The sequence below is a fragment of the Thamnophis elegans genome, chromosome 4, assembly GCF_009769535.1.
Source record: "Thamnophis elegans isolate rThaEle1 chromosome 4, rThaEle1.pri, whole genome shotgun sequence".
Classification (NCBI taxonomy): domain Eukaryota; kingdom Metazoa; phylum Chordata; class Lepidosauria; order Squamata; family Colubridae; genus Thamnophis; species Thamnophis elegans.
In genome coordinates this window covers 65,091,722-65,109,141 of record NC_045544.1, presented here as the reverse complement: position 1 = coordinate 65,109,141, position 17,420 = coordinate 65,091,722, and the positions used below count along the sequence as shown (strand labels likewise).

At 38.5% G+C, this 17,420-nt stretch overlaps 1 protein-coding gene across 5 annotated transcripts; it reads right to left on the bottom strand.

The window, feature by feature from the left end:
• Positions 1–1,185: 1,185 nt before the first annotated feature.
• TBP (TATA-box binding protein) lies at positions 1,186–17,406 on the bottom strand. 5 transcript variants are annotated; one of them, XM_032215634.1, is made up of 9 exons: positions 15,757–16,247; positions 9,220–9,451; positions 6,595–6,923; positions 5,744–5,831; positions 4,709–4,800; positions 4,360–4,527; positions 2,177–2,271; positions 1,782–1,905; positions 1,186–1,447 (listed from the first exon to the last, which is right to left on the bottom strand). In XM_032215634.1, the coding sequence occupies exons 2-8, from the start codon at positions 9,271–9,273 to the stop codon at positions 1,826–1,828; spliced, it is 906 nt and encodes a 301-aa protein (XP_032071525.1). In that variant the 5' UTR covers positions 9,274–9,451; positions 15,757–16,247; the 3' UTR covers positions 1,186–1,447; positions 1,782–1,825. The 5 variants fall into 5 exon arrangements, with proteins under 5 accessions (XP_032071525.1, XP_032071523.1, XP_032071524.1 ...); XM_032215632.1 differs by adding an exon at positions 11,810–11,922 and having other exon boundaries at positions 1,186–1,905; positions 15,757–15,774; XM_032215633.1 differs by lacking the exon at positions 15,757–16,247 and adding an exon at positions 17,118–17,406 and having other exon boundaries at positions 1,186–1,905.
• Positions 17,407–17,420: the final 14 nt, after the last annotated feature.

Here is a 17,420-nt window from a genome sequence, read left to right as displayed (position 1 = left end):
TTTGATTATTTTGATTGCTTTAAATGTGGTCTTATATTCTGTAAGCTGCCGTGAGTCACCATGGGCGAATAGGCGGCAATATAAATTCAATAAATAATAGTTTGTTTCAAAGGACTACTTACTTGGAAATTTAATTTTACAAACCAGGAAAGCTTTGGCAAAATCAGGTATGGAATGAAATTTGAAATATGGAATTCATAGTTTATTCCATTATATAACTATGGAACACTATAGTGAGATCATCCAATCCAGGAACTGATTCTTTAGTTTCTTTGATGAGAAATGGAAATAAAAGATTAGCATCTTGGAAACATATAGGTTGGGAAAAAGCAAAGCAAGCAATTTTTTAAAAATAATACTCTTCAGTACAGTATGTTGGCTGGAATATGCTGTTCATATGTGAGAAGACATCCACTTATTCAAGAGTCTAGAATTTTCACATTCATCCTGTTGTTTTCATTATGAAATTGGTTGGCTTGTAGCTGACAAGTGACAAAATGAATAATGGATAATTGTCATTGCAGTGGAAAGAAACCAATGGGATGAGTCTCGAAGTGCAAACAGGAAGCTTTACTTTTGAGTTCAAAGTTTCCATGATACTTTGCAATGTAATTCAATAAAAATTGCAAGTAAGCTGCTATGTATATTTCTGAATACAGTATGCCCCATTCTTTCATTGGCTGTGATCTGAAATCACACATTATGCTTTATTGAAATTATTGATCAATTCATACTAAAATAATGATGGAGGTAAAGTCATTTTGGTATTGAATAGCTCAACCTCTTCTTGGCCATTGTAAGAGGAGGAGAGAGGGAGGGAAAGGAAGGAAGGTGAAGAGAAATTATACCTGAAATTCACCTAGTTGCTTTATAGGAGAGGGATGAGGAAGAAATGTTTTTTTCTTTGGTACTTAAATGTATGTAAATCCATCTCCAACCCAACCTAAAAGGAATACAGTAGTGTGGGTGGATATATTGACATCTCTTTGGAGATACAAAATTCATTTTCCTTTCTACTACAGCACCCGGTCTGCTTTTTTTTTGGGGGGGGGGGGGGATAATGGAAAAAATCAATTGGAAACAAGCTATTTCTATCATTAACACATTGTTCCTCTGTAGCTGTAAGTCCTCTTGGAGATAAGAACCTTAAACTAAGACACAATTAAGAAAAAACACAAAAATAACTGAAATGGCAAAACATTACTTTAATACTGGATTGTTAATAAAAAATCTTATAAAAATCAAGTTATTTTAGCTATATGCATGCAGTTAGCACATTAAAACAGCAAAAGCAAAGATTGACCACAAATTTTACTATTCAAATTATTTAGTCAAGTAATTATACATTTAGAATTGCTTCACAAAATAATATATACAGCCATCTGTCTTCGCTAGCAAAGTTTCTGTCCTGCTGAACACTGGAAATGTAGGGAATGTGGAAGTAGGTCTAAAAGCATAAAATTAACGTTTCTGATTATAAAATCCACGGTTGAAAGAATACTGTAAGTAACCCCAGAGTTTTAAATGTTGGATAATACAGTTTAACCAGTTTGCCAGCATAAGACACTCAGATTTTAAAAATTAGCCATTTTAAGAGCCAGAAATATAAATAAGCTCAGTTTTTCTTGTGTGAGAACATGGTGAAGCAATGCACAGTAACTTAGTGCAGACGAAACACACAATGATATGTTCCCTTCCCGTGAAAAACAGGGAAAGAGGCACTATCTGGGAAAAGATTCCAAGTCCTGATGTGTGTGTTACTGCTGTGCCATAATCAATACCTTTAAAAATGTGCTCCAGCTTCATGAATAAACACATGGAACTGTTACGTCGTTTTTCTGAATCCTTTTAAAATAGGATAAATATTTTCAAATGCTTCATAAATTTCACCTCTGACTTTTGCACCTAAAAGGAAAGAAGAGAATATTTAACCACTATGTTCAGAGATTCTGTAGCTACCATTATCACTAGTTTTCTAATTTTCTTAAAGCATTAACAAATTGTAAATGTGGAATTCAAACCTGTGCACCAAATTCATAGAGCTTTTGTTCAGCTGTTAGTGGTCTTTAAAGGCATACTATCCCATTTAATTGTTGTTAATTAGCTATTTGAAATCTTTATTGGGTACTTTTCAGTTTGCTACAGTCAGTGCACAGAAATTTCAAATATGGCTTACCTGTTAAAACTACCTTTCCAGAAACAAATATGAGCAATACAATTCTTGGTTTGATCATTCTGTAGATTAAACCAGGAAACAATTCTGGTTCATAACTGAAAGAAAAGTTCAATATAAGTAAAACGTAAAGCTAATGTAGACTGATCAAAGTATTTGCTCAGAAATAGAAATATATTTTTTTCCTTCTGCCACACGTAGATTAAGCTGAGATGATATTAAGTCATGTCTTATGTATCCCAGGGCCTATCATTATTAGTGCTAATTCCTCAATATAAAAGTTGAGGATATAGTAGACAGCATATAAGAATTATTGAACTATTTCTAATAATATAATGTAAGGCCAAGAATATTTTAAACAGGTTGGGCTAGTGTGAAATTCAGTTTTCACTTTTAGAGTTGTTCAATTAGCATACCGTATATACTCGAGTATAAGCCGACCCGAATATAAGCCGAGGCACCTAATTTTACCCCAAAAAGCTGGAAAAGTTATTGACTCGAGTATAAGCCTAGGGTGGGAAATGCAGCAGCTACGGTAAATTTCAAAAATAAAAATCAGTGTTATTTGAAACTCAAAGTTATGTTTATTCAAGGGACCCGCTTAATTAAAGTGTTCTATAATATCAGTATGACTTATAATACTGCAAGTCTGCAATATTAAAATACTTGTATAGGGGATCCCCGGGATCCCCCGAAGAGATCAAATCACAACCAGTATGCCACCTTCTTGGTATATTGTTTTTATTTTCACTGAGTTTTTTAAAATGAGCATTATTTCATCCTTTTTTTCTTTATGTTTGATTGGTATCTGCAATTTGTGTTAATTCTGTTCATACATATAATATAAATGAAAAACCCAGCTCTCTTAAAAAATATTTTAAGTTCTTTCTGGTGCTCCCTTTTAGAATTGGCCAACTAATATTTCTGTTCACCCAACTAATGTCAGGCAGAGTTAACTGAAAAAGTAATTTTTCATGAAAGGACATTTTCCTAGGATTTTAATTGTTCTTACTGTCAGATTTCTCGTTATTTCCAGCTTGAGTCTCCTTCTGACAAGTTTCCATTGCTTCTTGTCCTGTCCTCAGGTGCTATTGCTGCCACCGCCTCCTCCTCCTCCAACAGCACCAGGACATTTGCTGCCCAGCGCTGCGGCTGAGGTGAAGCCGCCAAAGCTCCTGCTGGCGCCCCCGCAGCGTTGGGCGGATATCCGGCAGTGCTGTTGGAGGAGGAGGAGGCGAACCAGCCTGCCATCGCCAGCCACCGCTAGCCCTGCTGCTCTTCCCACCCCCTTCCAAGCCCCACAGTCCAGCGGATGGAGCAGCGAAGCCCCGGGGCTTCGCTACTGCTCCCCGCATTTTCTGCACGGGGATCCCTTGGAGAGGGGATTCCAGCCTGCCATCGCCAGCCACCGCTAGCCCTGCCGCTCTTCCCACCCCCTTCCAAGCCCCACAGTCCAGCGGATGGAGCAGCGAAGCCCCGGAGCTGCTTCTGCTCCGTCCGCTGGACTGTGGGGCTTGGAAGGGGGTGGGAAGAGCGGCAGGGCTAGCGGTGGCTGGCGATGGCAGGCTGGAATCCCCTCTCCAAGGGATCCCCGTGCAGAAAATGCGGGGAGCAGTAGCGAAGCCCCGGGGCTTCGCTGCTCCATCCGCTGGACTGTGGGGCTTGGAAGGGGGTGGGAAGAGCAGCAGGGCTAGCGGTGGCTGGCGATGGCAGACTGGTTCGCCTCCTCCTCCTCCAACAGGCAACAGCACTGCCGGATCCAGTTGTAGACTCGAGTATAAGCCGAGGCGGCTTTTTTCAGCCCAAAAAGTGGGCTGAAAAACTCGGCTTATACTCGAGTATATACGGTAGTATCTTATCTACTTTCCATTACTACTCTTAAAGATTTAAATTACACTAATACATATTACACCAATACGTATTAACAAATGATCAATTTTCTGTTCAAATAAAAAAGCTTTTTGTTTCAGTATTGAAGAATTGAGCACAGAATCTTACACAAATTTAAAATTGTTTGAAATTATCTATACATTAAAGATATATCAGAACTGCCTACGGCTGCCTCTCTTTTGCAAAGAAGTACATAAATGACCCAAAACAAGTATGAGACATTTTAAATAAAACTAAGAAACACAACAGAAAATGTTTTCAATATGCATTTAAGATAACATATTTTTTTGTCTTACCTGCTAAACTGTTGATGCGTAAGAACTAATCCCTCAAGTCTGATGGGGAATTTTACATCACAACTGCCCACCATATTTTGAATTTTAAAATCCAAGAATTTTGCAGGAAAGCCCAACTTCTGTACAACTCTAGCATACTTTCTCGCAGCCAGCCTGGACTGTTCTTCACTGGAAAAAATATAAGATGCATTGTATTTCATCAAGGAATGTCTGAATGATATACATACAGTTTGTAAATTACATACCTATTAGCTGGCTTTTAACAGATTACCTATGTCAAATGGCCATATTTGTTGGGCCAAATGCTAATAAGTTAAATGGCTGCAGACAGTTGCTTCAGCTTGCATACCTTTTAGCTCCTGTGCACACCATTTTTCCAGAGCTGAATATGAGAGCTGTGGTACGGGGCTCTCTTATTCTCATAATTACAGCAGCAAAACGCTGAAACACAAAAAAACAAACACTTTTATAACTACGGTACAACAACAAAAATCCCTAAACATACATTAGTTAGTAAGCTGAAGTTGCATTAATCTCCATTCTTCACTTTAAAAAAAAATCTACAGTTACAAATACAATGTAATACAATATATTAGTTCCTTTTGTTTGTTTAAGGAAAACACATTTCTCAAACTTGATAGCCGAAACATTGCAGTAAGTTTGACTTGAATTCAAGTAGAATAGACAGTACTTTCTGAAGACGTCTCTGTGGTCATGTGGCCGGCATGACTAAACGCTGAAGGCGCACAGAATGCTGTTACCTTCCCACCAGAGGTGGTTCCTATTTTACTACTTGCATTTTTACATTCTTTCGAATTGCTAGGTTGGCAGAAGCTGGGACAAGTAATGGGAGCTCACTCCTTTACGCAACTCTAGAGATTCAAACTGCCGACCTTTCTGATCAACAAGCTCAGCGTCCTAGCCACTGAGGCGGTTTGCCTTCTTTTACAAGAGCGTTAACAAGATTTTCTTCCCACAATTACTACCAAAAGGGAAAGTCACAATATAGGTTGCTTGGCCTGAGGTATGAACCCAGCCAGTTTTGTAAACCATTCTTTATGGCCAACTAGAAATGGGATCTAGTAGTTCTGTCAAATTTTACCTTTTATTTTACCAAAACTACTGTATATCACAACAAATGCTTATGTATTTTGCAGCTTTTAGTATAAAATGGTTTGACACAACATGAATGCACAGTGGCATTGTTCTTTAAGGTTACTACTGCAGCCCCCAAAATCTTTTCTTGGCTACATTTAAAAAGCATACTCAGAAATGTCCTTTGCAATAACTGAAGCAAGTAACATGAGCTATCAGAAGCAAAAATAGCAAAAAAACCATCATTGATTAATGTAACTTTAATTGTCACCTCTCCGTTATATCTTACCTTGGGATTGTATTCAGCATTTCGAGCACGAAGGGCAATGGTTTTGAGGTCGAGTTTGCAACCAAGATTTACTGTAGACACAATATTCCTGGAGATAATTCAGAGATATATTAGGTAATCTTAAAAACTTCAAATAAGGACACTCTACAAAAACTAATTACAAGAGTAATCATGTGAGCAATAGTTACAAGCCATAATACCAGTAAAAATCTAAATTAAAAAACCTCAGAGAAATCTTAAAATGACTGAAAGAATTTTTAAATCCAACTTAATGCATTGGCATTCTGAATAAATGCCCGCAAGGTACCTGCATTCAACACAGCAACATATGCAAGTGAAACAGAGCCACTTGGCAGCATGAACTCAGAACTTGCTCTAAAAAAAAATCAATATAGAATTCCCCCTTAAAATGTACCATTTTTAAAGTACAGGTAATCCTTGAGTTATGACAACTGAGCTGAACATTTATGTTGCTAAGTTAAACATTTGTTAAGTGAGTTTGTCCCATTTTTACGACCTTTTTTGCCACAGTTGTTGAAGTGAATTGTTGCATTTGTTAAGTTAGTCACACGGTTGTTGAATGAATCTGGATTCCCCATTGACTTTGCTTGTCAGAAAGTCATAAGAGGAGATCACGTGGCCTTGGAACACAGCAACAGTCATAAATATGAACCAGTTGCCAAGCATCTAAATTTTGATCACATGATCATGAGGATGCTACTATGGTCGTAACTGTGAAAAACATTAATGAGCCACTTTTTTCGCCGACGTTGTAACTTTGAAAGGTCACTAAATGTTATGTCAAGGACTACCTGTACAGGATTTGCGAGCAGAGTGGAATCTGCACTTACTGCAGCTGTGGTACAATCCCAGAGCTTTCGGAAGCAGGGGTGGCAGGCGTTATGGGGGTCATGGGAGTCATGGGAGAGGTATAGAGAGGTGTGGTTCCCGGTAAAGGGGCAGTTGTAAGAGTCTGTGAGTGGAAGAGCTGTGGGGTTTGACCAGATGCTGCTTGTGTTGGTTGTGAACTGGACTGCTGTGCTGCTGCTTGTTGTTGCTGCTGCCTCTGTTGTTCTTCCAGGATTGATAAACTGTTGGTACTCTGAGCAGGTTGAGGTGTGAGCCCAGTGCCATAGGGCATCATAGGACTAAAAATAGGGATGCCTGGAGTCATTGCACTCTACAACATGAACACAATTTTTAAAAGTTAAAGACTGCAACATACATGAGTTATCATAAACAAGATTAGGAATGCATAGAATTATTTACAGAATGGCTGCTGTATTCTGGATATCATAGCAATAAGACTTATATACTGCTTCTCAGTGCTTTACAACCCTCTCTAAGCAGTTTTCAGTCACCACATTGCCCAACAATCTGGGTCCTCATTTTACCCACCTCGGAAGGATGGAAGGATGAGTCAACCTTGAACTGGTGAGAATTGAAGTGCTGGCAGTCGGCACAATTATGCTGCGCAATAGCATTCTAACCATTGTGTCATCATGGCTCATAAAACACAACTGCAATCCAATATATATTTATCCTAGAAGCAAATTCAATTGCACAGCAATTTGCTTCTGAATAACCATGCAGAGGATTTTGTTCAAGATATAATAGAACAAAGATGACCAAGCTGCTTTTGCCACCATATTTTACTTTTGGATCTTATTCTATAATTAATTCATATTCATAAGTATCACAATCAAATTTTCAACAGTGAAACAATCAAAATTTGATTTTACCCGATTTGCTTTAACTAATCCTGCAATGTCTTTAAGCCAACATTTCCAAAGTTGAAGGTAGCAAGAACACTGCCCGGTTAAATGAAAAAGGGATGTTCACATTACACTATTCATTTAGAATTGATGCACATATCCAATATTTTTTTGGGTTCGTGAAAATGGATGGGTTTTGCTGCCAAATTAAGTGCTATAATTTAAAAGTATTCTAGTGGATCACAAAAATTGACTTGTGAAAGGGACTTTTGGGGAACCAATGAACTGAAGGTCTAGAAAAAGTGGATCTGACGACTGCAGTAGAATGAAGAGCCAATGAGCAAACTGGCTCTATAATTCCTCTCCAGACAAAGAAAGGATGTGAGGTTGCCCACAAGTGCTTCAGACAGCAACTTCTTGCAAGAAAACCCAAGACAGCAGTCTCCAGCAAGTTTACAGCTCTGGAACAGCCATCTCATTCAAACTATGGTCAGGCAGCTTTCAAAAGACAGTATGTTCATACTTTCTTTCTAATTGCTTTTGGAAATTGTTAACTGTTTCTCGGCTATTAGGCACCCTTGGATCAACAGGTTTTAGAGCACCAAAATGATTTTCCTTCAATCCTTAGCAGAAGAAGCTTTTAACTACAGGTTTAGAACATTTTTGTTTAGCGGGGGGAGGGAGATACAAACAGCAAACAGATGATTAAATCTTTGTTTTTAAAAAGTTACAAATGGACTAAGGCTTCAGATAATATTCAGTCTGGAATCAATTTATAAAGAATCCTCTCTGTAGGAAAATGCTTCTGTTTTGATTTTTTTTAAGAAAAAACATAAAACTTTAAGAAAAAACATAAAATTTGGATACTAGAGGGTACTAAAGATTACAATTAAAGAACACTCAATTTACAGAATGAAGAAAAATATATGGAAAGGGAGATGATATACTTGTGTTATTAGGTATTTTGGCTGTATGTTATTGGACCTCTGTTGATTGGATAAGGAGGGCTGAAGATTTAGAGAAGATAGATAGAAAACAGCTTGAAGTATGGATTGAAAATGTATTTGATTATATTTTAACAGACAGTGATAAGCTGTTAATGCTGAATAATACTTGCTGGTGATGAAGGGGAAACTTTCCTCTCTTTTTTTTTTACTATTGTTAGGTTTTTTGGGGGAGGGGGGAGTTCTCTCACTTTTTTCTTTTTTAATGTACATTTGTATCAGACTTTTGAATTAGTTTTATTTGATTAAAATAATCTTTAATAAAAACTATTGGGAAAAATACAAAAAACAAAGCAGGAGAAAATGCTTTCTGTTCTGGTTCCAGTGAGGTTAGAAAGCTTTAAAATAGAAGGACAAAATCAAGAACAATGTCCATATATCTCAAGCAGATAAACCTGAAGAGTTAGTCTGTCAAGCAATTACTGTTCTGTTCACGGCAGGAGTTTCAATAGTGAAAACTATATTAACAATGAACAGTTCTTACTGCCTTAATATCCATCACTCATTCCATCAAAAAGATAGCAATAAGAATTAACCAAAACTTGCCCTAACCTGCAGAGGCTGGCATGGCGAGTAGCAACCAATATAGTGTTGAGGTACAGAGAGGTTATAAACACAACTGTTTTAAAATTCAAGGAAAAGAAACAGCAAAGGAAGGTTAAAAAAAACCCATCCAACACTGCAGGTCTCTAAAAACTGTTTTGAAAGTTTTGTTTTTCAATAAGTTAATTAGTGTATATATATATATATATTTTACCTGTGGGGATGCTAAGCCCTGAGCATAGGGTGGTAAACTGTTGTTTTGATCCATTGCAGCAATCAGGTGTCCAGTCAAATGAGGACTACTTCCAGAAATTAAATCCAGAAATCAAGCTTCACAACATCTACCTTAAGGAAGTAGCTTTCCTTAAAGCATCCCAAAAACTAAATTGCAGTCTGTATTGACATATTTGATAAAACATCAAGTATGTAAAATAAAGATTCCAGACCTGAAAAAGAGAAAAAGTCTCACATTACTGTGTTCAGGTAAAATTCATAACATATATTACTCCTATGTTGCAGTAACTATTTTCCATAGATGAACTAATGTTATCATGTTTGCTGTTTCCAACACCACGGGAATGGAATTCAGAAATTAATTACATAAATATAGTTAAATATCAAAAAATCAATTAAAAATCTGCAATGATAAATCTTACCTTTAAAGCTTTCAATTAAATAAACAACGTATTAGTGCAATATAACATTTAAAATTACAGCAAAAAGTACATAAGAGAGTTTGTGGCAAGCTTTTTCCTCAGAAAATGGGCCAAAAAAAATAAATTACATTACCCACTTGACTCAACTCTGAAAACAAAGGATATACACATAGAAAAAATATTTAACTTTTTAGTTTCTTTTTCCTGCCTCAGTAATGACCTGAATTAAGGAATAATTTATAGTTACATTTTGGAAGCATAACAAGCAACAGCAAACCAGTTGTCACTTTTATATTTCATAACTATTAAAGAAGAACAAACCAAACAAAATAGACTAAAAAATATCAGGTAAATTCCTAATAAAAGGAAAAACAAAACTGAGTAAATTAAAAATACTTAAATTAGTTCTGTCCTATTTTTTATTTCACACAAGAAAGTCATCTACACCTTCTCTTGAAGCAAATTTCTAGATAGAAAGGATTTTGCCTAATCCTTTCACTTATATCACTGCATACACCCATTTCCTTTGCATACATTTAGCTACAAAATGCCTCAGAAAAATCAAGACAATCACATTTTATTTTAAAAGAAACGTTTGCATTCAAATAAATGTTCACATTCAAATGGATACAGTCCTGAGCAAGAATATAAGGCAAGAATCCGCTTTAAAAAGAAGAAACCTTATCAAGGAGATTAAATATACCCAAAGCAAGGTAAAACAAAATATTGTTAGTTTTTTTCCTGTGCCAGCAATTTAATAGCAGTGATTCTCTAACCGTGTTTCATGGAGGTGGCCTATCGCAAACTTCAAACATTCACCAGTCTGCGTGAATTGTTGCCTCAGCTTATTGCTTGCCAAGCCAGAGTGTGTTCATCACCTCAGCTCCCACCTCCCTATGTTCAGGACTAGTCAATGGCTTACAAAAATGGATTAGTGGCTAAAAGCTGGTTTAGTGAAAACAACAACAAGAGGCCCTATTCACACTACCACTTCTACTAACATTTGGAAAACTTATTATAGTAAAAAAGTCTCAAGACAGTTCCTGACAATGAGTCCACATGTGCTGTGTTAAATGGCACTATGATTTGCACAAGCAGCTTCAAAAGAAAACTACAAATAGGAAATAGGATGACAAGTATCTAAATGGGGCTTCATTGGAATGGGAACCTGGTCATTCCTCAATTATACAACTATAATTATTTCTTCCCAAATATGTATAATGTTTTTAAAGACAAAAATGTAGAGAGAGGGTGTTTGATCGGATGATTTTCAATTACAAATAAATTAAGAAACATTGGCTCATAAGTTAATGCCTGTTTACTCCAAGTAATTGATAAGAGCCTAATGCAAAGGCTGAGTAAAACAAGATATCAAAATATTCTTAACAGTAACTGTTTCAAGACATGTTCTGGCCTCAAAAAGTCCATGTTCAATCTCTTCCAGAACACACTGAACCATTGCTGATCTGAAGGATGTATTTTTGCTACTGCTGAATTATCCCAAGAGTGATTCAGTCCAGAAAGAAGAAATAAATATAGCAGCAAAAAGGGCAAATGAATATTGTCCACTGTTTTGGTTTGCCTGGGTTGCATTAAGTCAGTGTTTCTCAACCTTGGCAACTTGAAGATGTCAGGACTGATTAAAAATGGTTTACAGTATCATAATAAGGATGATTCAAGGCTAGAATTAAGGTTAATAAAGAGAAATTGAAGGAGCTATGAGGACTATAAAGCAATGCAATACTACTCTTCAAAAACCTGTAAGTACACCACAGAGAAGAAAGTTAAGACTTATAGAGTACTGTGCACAGAATAACAGATTTAAGTTATAGGAAGACTGATTTGACTTACAAAATCTTCCTAGCAGTAAGAACAGTTCAACTGGAAAACTGACTGCCAGAGAAACTGCTGATTCTCTTCACTAAATGTGTTTTAATATGAGCCTAAATAACAAATGATTGGAGATTATTAAATTTGAATTCCTGCACAAATCATAAATTGGCCTATGTGGATCTATCCTACTGTTAAGATTCACTTTTAATAAACAAGAATCAATTAACCAAGGCCTTTGGATTACTGTACATTGTTCAATTAAATAACTCATCTGTATGTCACTCTTAGCTAGTATTCTGAAGAATTCTAGCTTACCATGACTAGTTCAGTCAGTCTCTTTGTAGTGTTCCTTTTAGCAGGTGATAAAGAATCCATGAAATCTCCTTTCATTGTATATTTAGCACAAATGGAAAAGAGGATCCTTGTCACTTTCTCCCACCAAGAACAAGTTATAAAAAAATCAAGAACATGGTTATCGAATTGTAATTTGTTACAAAAGTAGCACAAGACTTCTCTATTTGCACATCCTGTACACTTTGTTTAGTCATCCCCACTAGAGAAGTTACACTAATGGTCATTCCCGCTACCGTACTAGGAGTAGTCATTTATTTTAAGAATTATGATTTAGCAGTGCAGTAGTGAAAATTAAAAATAAAATTTAATGCTTACTCAATTGGACGCATAACTTCAATAATCTAAAATTATCTAGCTAAAAACATAAATCTATACTTAAGAAATTCTCTTTCCATAAGAATTTTTATCTGCAAAAATTGTAATCAGAATACATAAGGTCTAAATATCCTACCTGTCAAAAGTGAACAAAAAGATGTGACAAACAGCAAATATTCCAATAGAGGAGAATATTTGTAGCTCAGGCTTGAAATGATGGGTCATTGGTGTCCTCTTGCTTGTTTTCTTGCAGACGTTTCATTACCCAAACTAAACACCATCAGTGATAGTAAGAACTAGAGTTTGCTCTCAATTTATATTCTAGGGGCATGCCCTGTGATGGGAATGGTCTTGGTCTGATGTTAATCTTGGTGTTAATCTATGCTCATCAGAGTGATGAATGACAGTGAGAGCCTGGGTTTTTGTTCCCTTTTTGGCTTTTGCACACATGTAGATATTGATTATGTCTATTGATGGCCAATTTGTTAAAGTGCCAGGCTTCTAAGAATTATCTAGCATTTTTTAATTTGGCTTGGCCTAGGATGGTTAGTTTCCCTGTTGAAACTATGATAATAAATCTTAATCAATCACAAGAATAAAAGATCAAAATACCTCCCCATCACCAATCAGTACTCTGAAGAGCATAGATTAACACCAAGATTAACACCAGATTTACAATCAAGAAGTAATCAATACCCCAATCAAGGAACTGCCAAACAAGGTAATAGTGAAGGGTTCAACCAAACACCTTCCAAAACCACTCCCACCAACACAGATAAGGCAAGCACTGATGTTACTAGTCTGGATAATGAGACCTCTGCAAGAAAACAACTAAGCTCAGAAAAAAAACAGACTCATCAGCAAAATATTCTAAATTTGAAAGGACTTATTTCAACCCATCAGCAAAATGTTCTAAATTTGAAAGGACTTATTTCCTATTTTGTGGTTTATGTATGGTTTTGTGTCTATAAGCAACATTAGCCATAGAATGTATACATACAGAGGACTGAACTATAAATAAGAGTTGTTACAGTTTGGTTACATTTTATCAATATTTGGAGGAATGTATGTACTGGCATTAATATTTAAACTAATATGTCAGTAGTATAAATGGGATTAAGAAATCTCATCTATTTCTACACAAATAAAATCAGAGCAAATATTAAACTGTCACAATTAACTACAGTTCCTCTACATTTAAAACATATAAATTTATTCTTTAATTCTCAGTTTCATGAGAAAACAAAGCATGACCATGCTCATTGGGGATAACCCTTTCATTTTCCACAGAATCTCTACATTGTGACCATTTATCTGCAGTGATTTCTAAAATACTGTAAGAGGATAACAAGAATGCCTCTAATGTATAGCAGATTGCAGAAGTGGCTAAGAGATGACAACAGAAGTGGTATAACATTTTTCTTTCCTCCCCATTACAAATAGGCGGCCACCCACCACAGACAGCATGAATATAATAAGCTTGAGTGGGGGTATGATGCCTATAAATACCACTACACTTTGAAGTGCATTTAGAGGAAAATTGCAAATGGGTGAGTCTCAAAGGCATCAAGCAGATCTGTCTGATGCACTGATCTTCAAAAATTATTTTACTATTATACTACGTTTAAAACAACAATGTAAAAAATTCGGATTTCTTTATTAGATTGATCCATTTACATTTAAGTACCTGAACTAGTACAGAGCCACTGAAAACAGGTTCATGGCTACTGGGGCTATTAAGGGAAGAATTGTGGAACAGGATTCCAATGTTCCACTTAACAGAAAATTTCTCAAACATAACATGACTGTCTCACCAAGTTTTGAATAAGCTAAATTACATACATCGCCATCTAAATATGGGGTATTGTATTGTATTGTATTTGTATTTATTTGTCTTGTATGCCGCCCACTCCCGAAGGACTCCGGGCGGCTCACAATAGATAAAGGAAGGGGATAAATAGACGAAGACAAAGACAACACTTTAAAAACACAACATTCACAATTTCTGTGGGGCTGGATGTTTCACAAGCCCCCCGGCCTGCTGGAGCAGCCAGGACTTGGTGGCTTTGCGGAAGACCGGGAGGAGGAAGGGTCCGGATCTCCACCGGGAGGTCATTCCAGAGGGCTGGAGCTGCAACAGAGAAGGCTCTCCCCCGGGGAGTCGCCAGCCAACGTTGGCTGGCAGATGGAATCCGGAGGAGACCTAACCTGTGAGATCTAATTGGTCTGAGGGAGGTAATCGGCAGGAGGCGGTCTCTCAGGTACCCAGGTCCGATGCCATGTAGGGCTTTATAGGTTACGACCAGCACCTTGAAGCGGATCCGGAGACTAATGGGTAGCCAGTGCAGCTCACGGAGGATAGGTGTGACGTGTGTGTACCTAGGTGCACCCACAATCGCTCCCGCGGCTGCATTCTGGACTAACTGAAGTCTTCGAACACTCTTTAAGGGCAGCCCCATGTAGAGCGCGTTACAATAATCCAGTCTTGAGGTCACAAGGGCGTGAGTGACTGTCTGAAGAGCCTCCCGATCCAGGTAGGATCGCAATTGGTGCACCAGGCGAACCTGGGCAAAGGTCCCCCTGGTCACAGCCGACAAATGATGTTCTAAAGTCAGCTGAGGATCCAGGAGGACTCCCAAATTGCGCAGCCTCTCTGAGGGGCGTAACTTTGTGTAAGGGCAAAGTCTAAAACTGCAAAACTATGCCATTCGACGGTTCGAATCTCTAGTATAGGTCTCCTGCGTGAGCAGAGGGTTGGACTAGATGACCTCCAGGGTCATTTCCAACTCTGTTACTGTTAACATTCTTAAGAGCCCACATTATAGATCCATGTTAGCCAAAGCCCTTCAACCATTTCAAGAGAGCTGAAAATCCATTCAAATTACCCTGAATGAGTTGTTTTGAGACACACATTCATACATACTCTACTACACCTCTTTGTTCAGCCCAAGCATATTCCTTTCACTGGCCAGCAAATCTTGCAAATCAGCCCTACATACACAGAGGGATGTGATGTTTTCAGACAACCCATGCCCAGGGATCGGTCTGTGTGAGTGTACACAATAGCTATCCGAGGAGTTTTATTTTATTTTATTTATTTATTTATTTATTTATTTCGTCAAGCATGTATTAGACAACATATGCATGTATGAACATGATTTTGGATACAAGAAATGGATACGAATAAAAAGAAACATTTGGACAGGGACGGTAGGCACGTTGGTGTGCTTATGCACGCCCCTTACTTATAAGGATCACCAACTGCATTGTGACTCTTCAAGGTTGGCACCTTGGCAGAGGAAAAAAAGGGGGGAAGGGAGCGGGGAGAAAAAGCAAAGCTCCCCTTCCTGAGTTTTCCCTTCGAAGCGGCGCAGCCATTCAATCTCCAAGCAACACTCAACGGACACGCTGACTCCACGTCCCGAAGTGACCGGGAGTGGGGGGCGTTAAGGGTTTGCAACCGTTTTCGGCCCACACCTCCTCCGCTTTTGTAAAGCCCGCTAAATAAGACCCTCTCCCGGGGGCCCGGGCCGGCAGACTTGAGTCCCCCCGCTAGAAATAAAGGCGCAGCGCTGCCGGGCCCGGCGACTTACCGCTCCAGAAGTTCTGCCGACCTGAGCCGTGCCCCCGCGCACGCCTCATCCGGCGGCGCACCTCTTCTACGTCATCAAGCCAGTCGCGGACATAACCTTCACAAAGCCGTTACTGCGGGCGCCACATCTCTTAAGGGCGGCAAGAGAGGGCGTGGAAGCCGACTTCCAAAGTTGTGCCTGGAAGAAGTCCTCCCCAGCTCCCCGCCCGAGTCAATACATTGATTCATGCAAGGGGGTGGGGGGACGGAGGGGAGGCATCGGGTTAAGAAAAACGATGAAGAGCTGAAAGGTGGAGGGGTGGGGTGGGGAAACCATCAGACCCATCCCTCGAATTTCTAAGCGCCACTTCCTGCTCAGGTGCAACGAGATAGATGGGCTCCTAAAACGCAGAGTTTAAGGGATCAGTGAAGGAGAGCACAAAATATGAAAAGATCCTCCGGGACAGGCAGGTAGAATTGTTCCTCTCTATTCAAGTCATCCTCGATTTACAACAGTTCGTTTAATGACCATAGCATTGTTACAACAGCATTGAAAAATGTGACTTAGGACCGTTTTTCACAATTACACTTTGCAGCATCCCCATGATCATGTGACAAAATTTCCGATGCTTGGGTCATTTGATCATCTTTTGGGACCTTCCGACAAGCAAAATCAATAGGGAAGCCAGATTCATTTAACAACTGGGTTACTAATTTATGAACTGCAATGATTCACTTAACAATTGTGGCAAGAAAATGGGACAAAACTCAACAAATGTCTCACTTATCAACATAAATATGGGACCCAATTGTGTTCATAAGTTGAGGACTACCTGTAGTCCTTAGGCAGGTTGGCTTTCAGTGTTCAGAATGTTTAGATGTTTAGATGTTTATTAACATTTGTAGGCCGCCCTTTTCCCTGAGGGGACTCAGGGCGGCTCACATAAAATCAGGGAGGGGGAATACAAACAATACAAACAGAAAAGCTATGGTGTGTCTTAGTTCTGCTTATTGTATGAATTTTCTATCAGCGATTCCTGTGTTCTAATTTTAAAATGCAGATTTCAAGAATTTATAGAAAAAGTAATGAATCAGTTGAAGTCTGCATATACACCAGCAGTTGAATTTTTGCCCACATAATTTCCATTTTCTGATCATTTTATTCCAGTGGCTTATCACAGACATTAAGGAATGCCTACATGAGCCATCTCTTAGATAGTACAATAAGGTTGGAAGGGATCTTGGAGGTCTTCTAGTCCAGCCCTCAGTGCCCTGATCCCTATCCTGGAGAGATATGGCATCGCTTTTTAATTCACAAGTCAACAGTTGCTGGAAAGACAGGGAGCAATTCCCAGGTGTGTGCTCTTTTCCAAAAATACTCACTTCTCTATTATGGCCAATTCGATTTTACCCTGGCTGACGCCGTCCTCCTCAACCCTGATTCTTACAGCTTTGAGCCAGCAAGATTAGCAATAGCACTTAAGACTTATATACCGCTTCACAATACATCACAGCCGTCTCTAAGCGGTGAGTTGCGTTCACACCACCAGCCGACCAAGCTTTAGCCCCGCGTGTTGTGCAAAAGCAACTTTCACGGGACTTGCCAGTCGTTAAAAAGTTCCGCGTCTCGGACGAACAATCGGAGGACGCGTTCCCCGCCCAACCCCACAACTGAGCTTTTTCATA

Bases quoted from the DNA above. Each gene is read 5' to 3' on its own strand.
- TBP (XM_032215633.1), bottom strand. From the start codon at position 9,273: ATGGATCAAAACAACAGTTTACCACCCTATGCTCAGGGCTTAGCATCC. The intron at 4,801-5,743 runs GTAAGATATAAC...TTTGTGTTTCAG, and splicing joins ATGCTGAATACAATCCCAAG to CGTTTTGCTGCTGTAATTAT. The intron at 1,906-2,176 runs GTAAGCCATATT...CTTTCCTTTTAG, and splicing joins TGGAAAGGTAGTTTTAACAG to GTGCAAAAGTCAGAGGTGAA.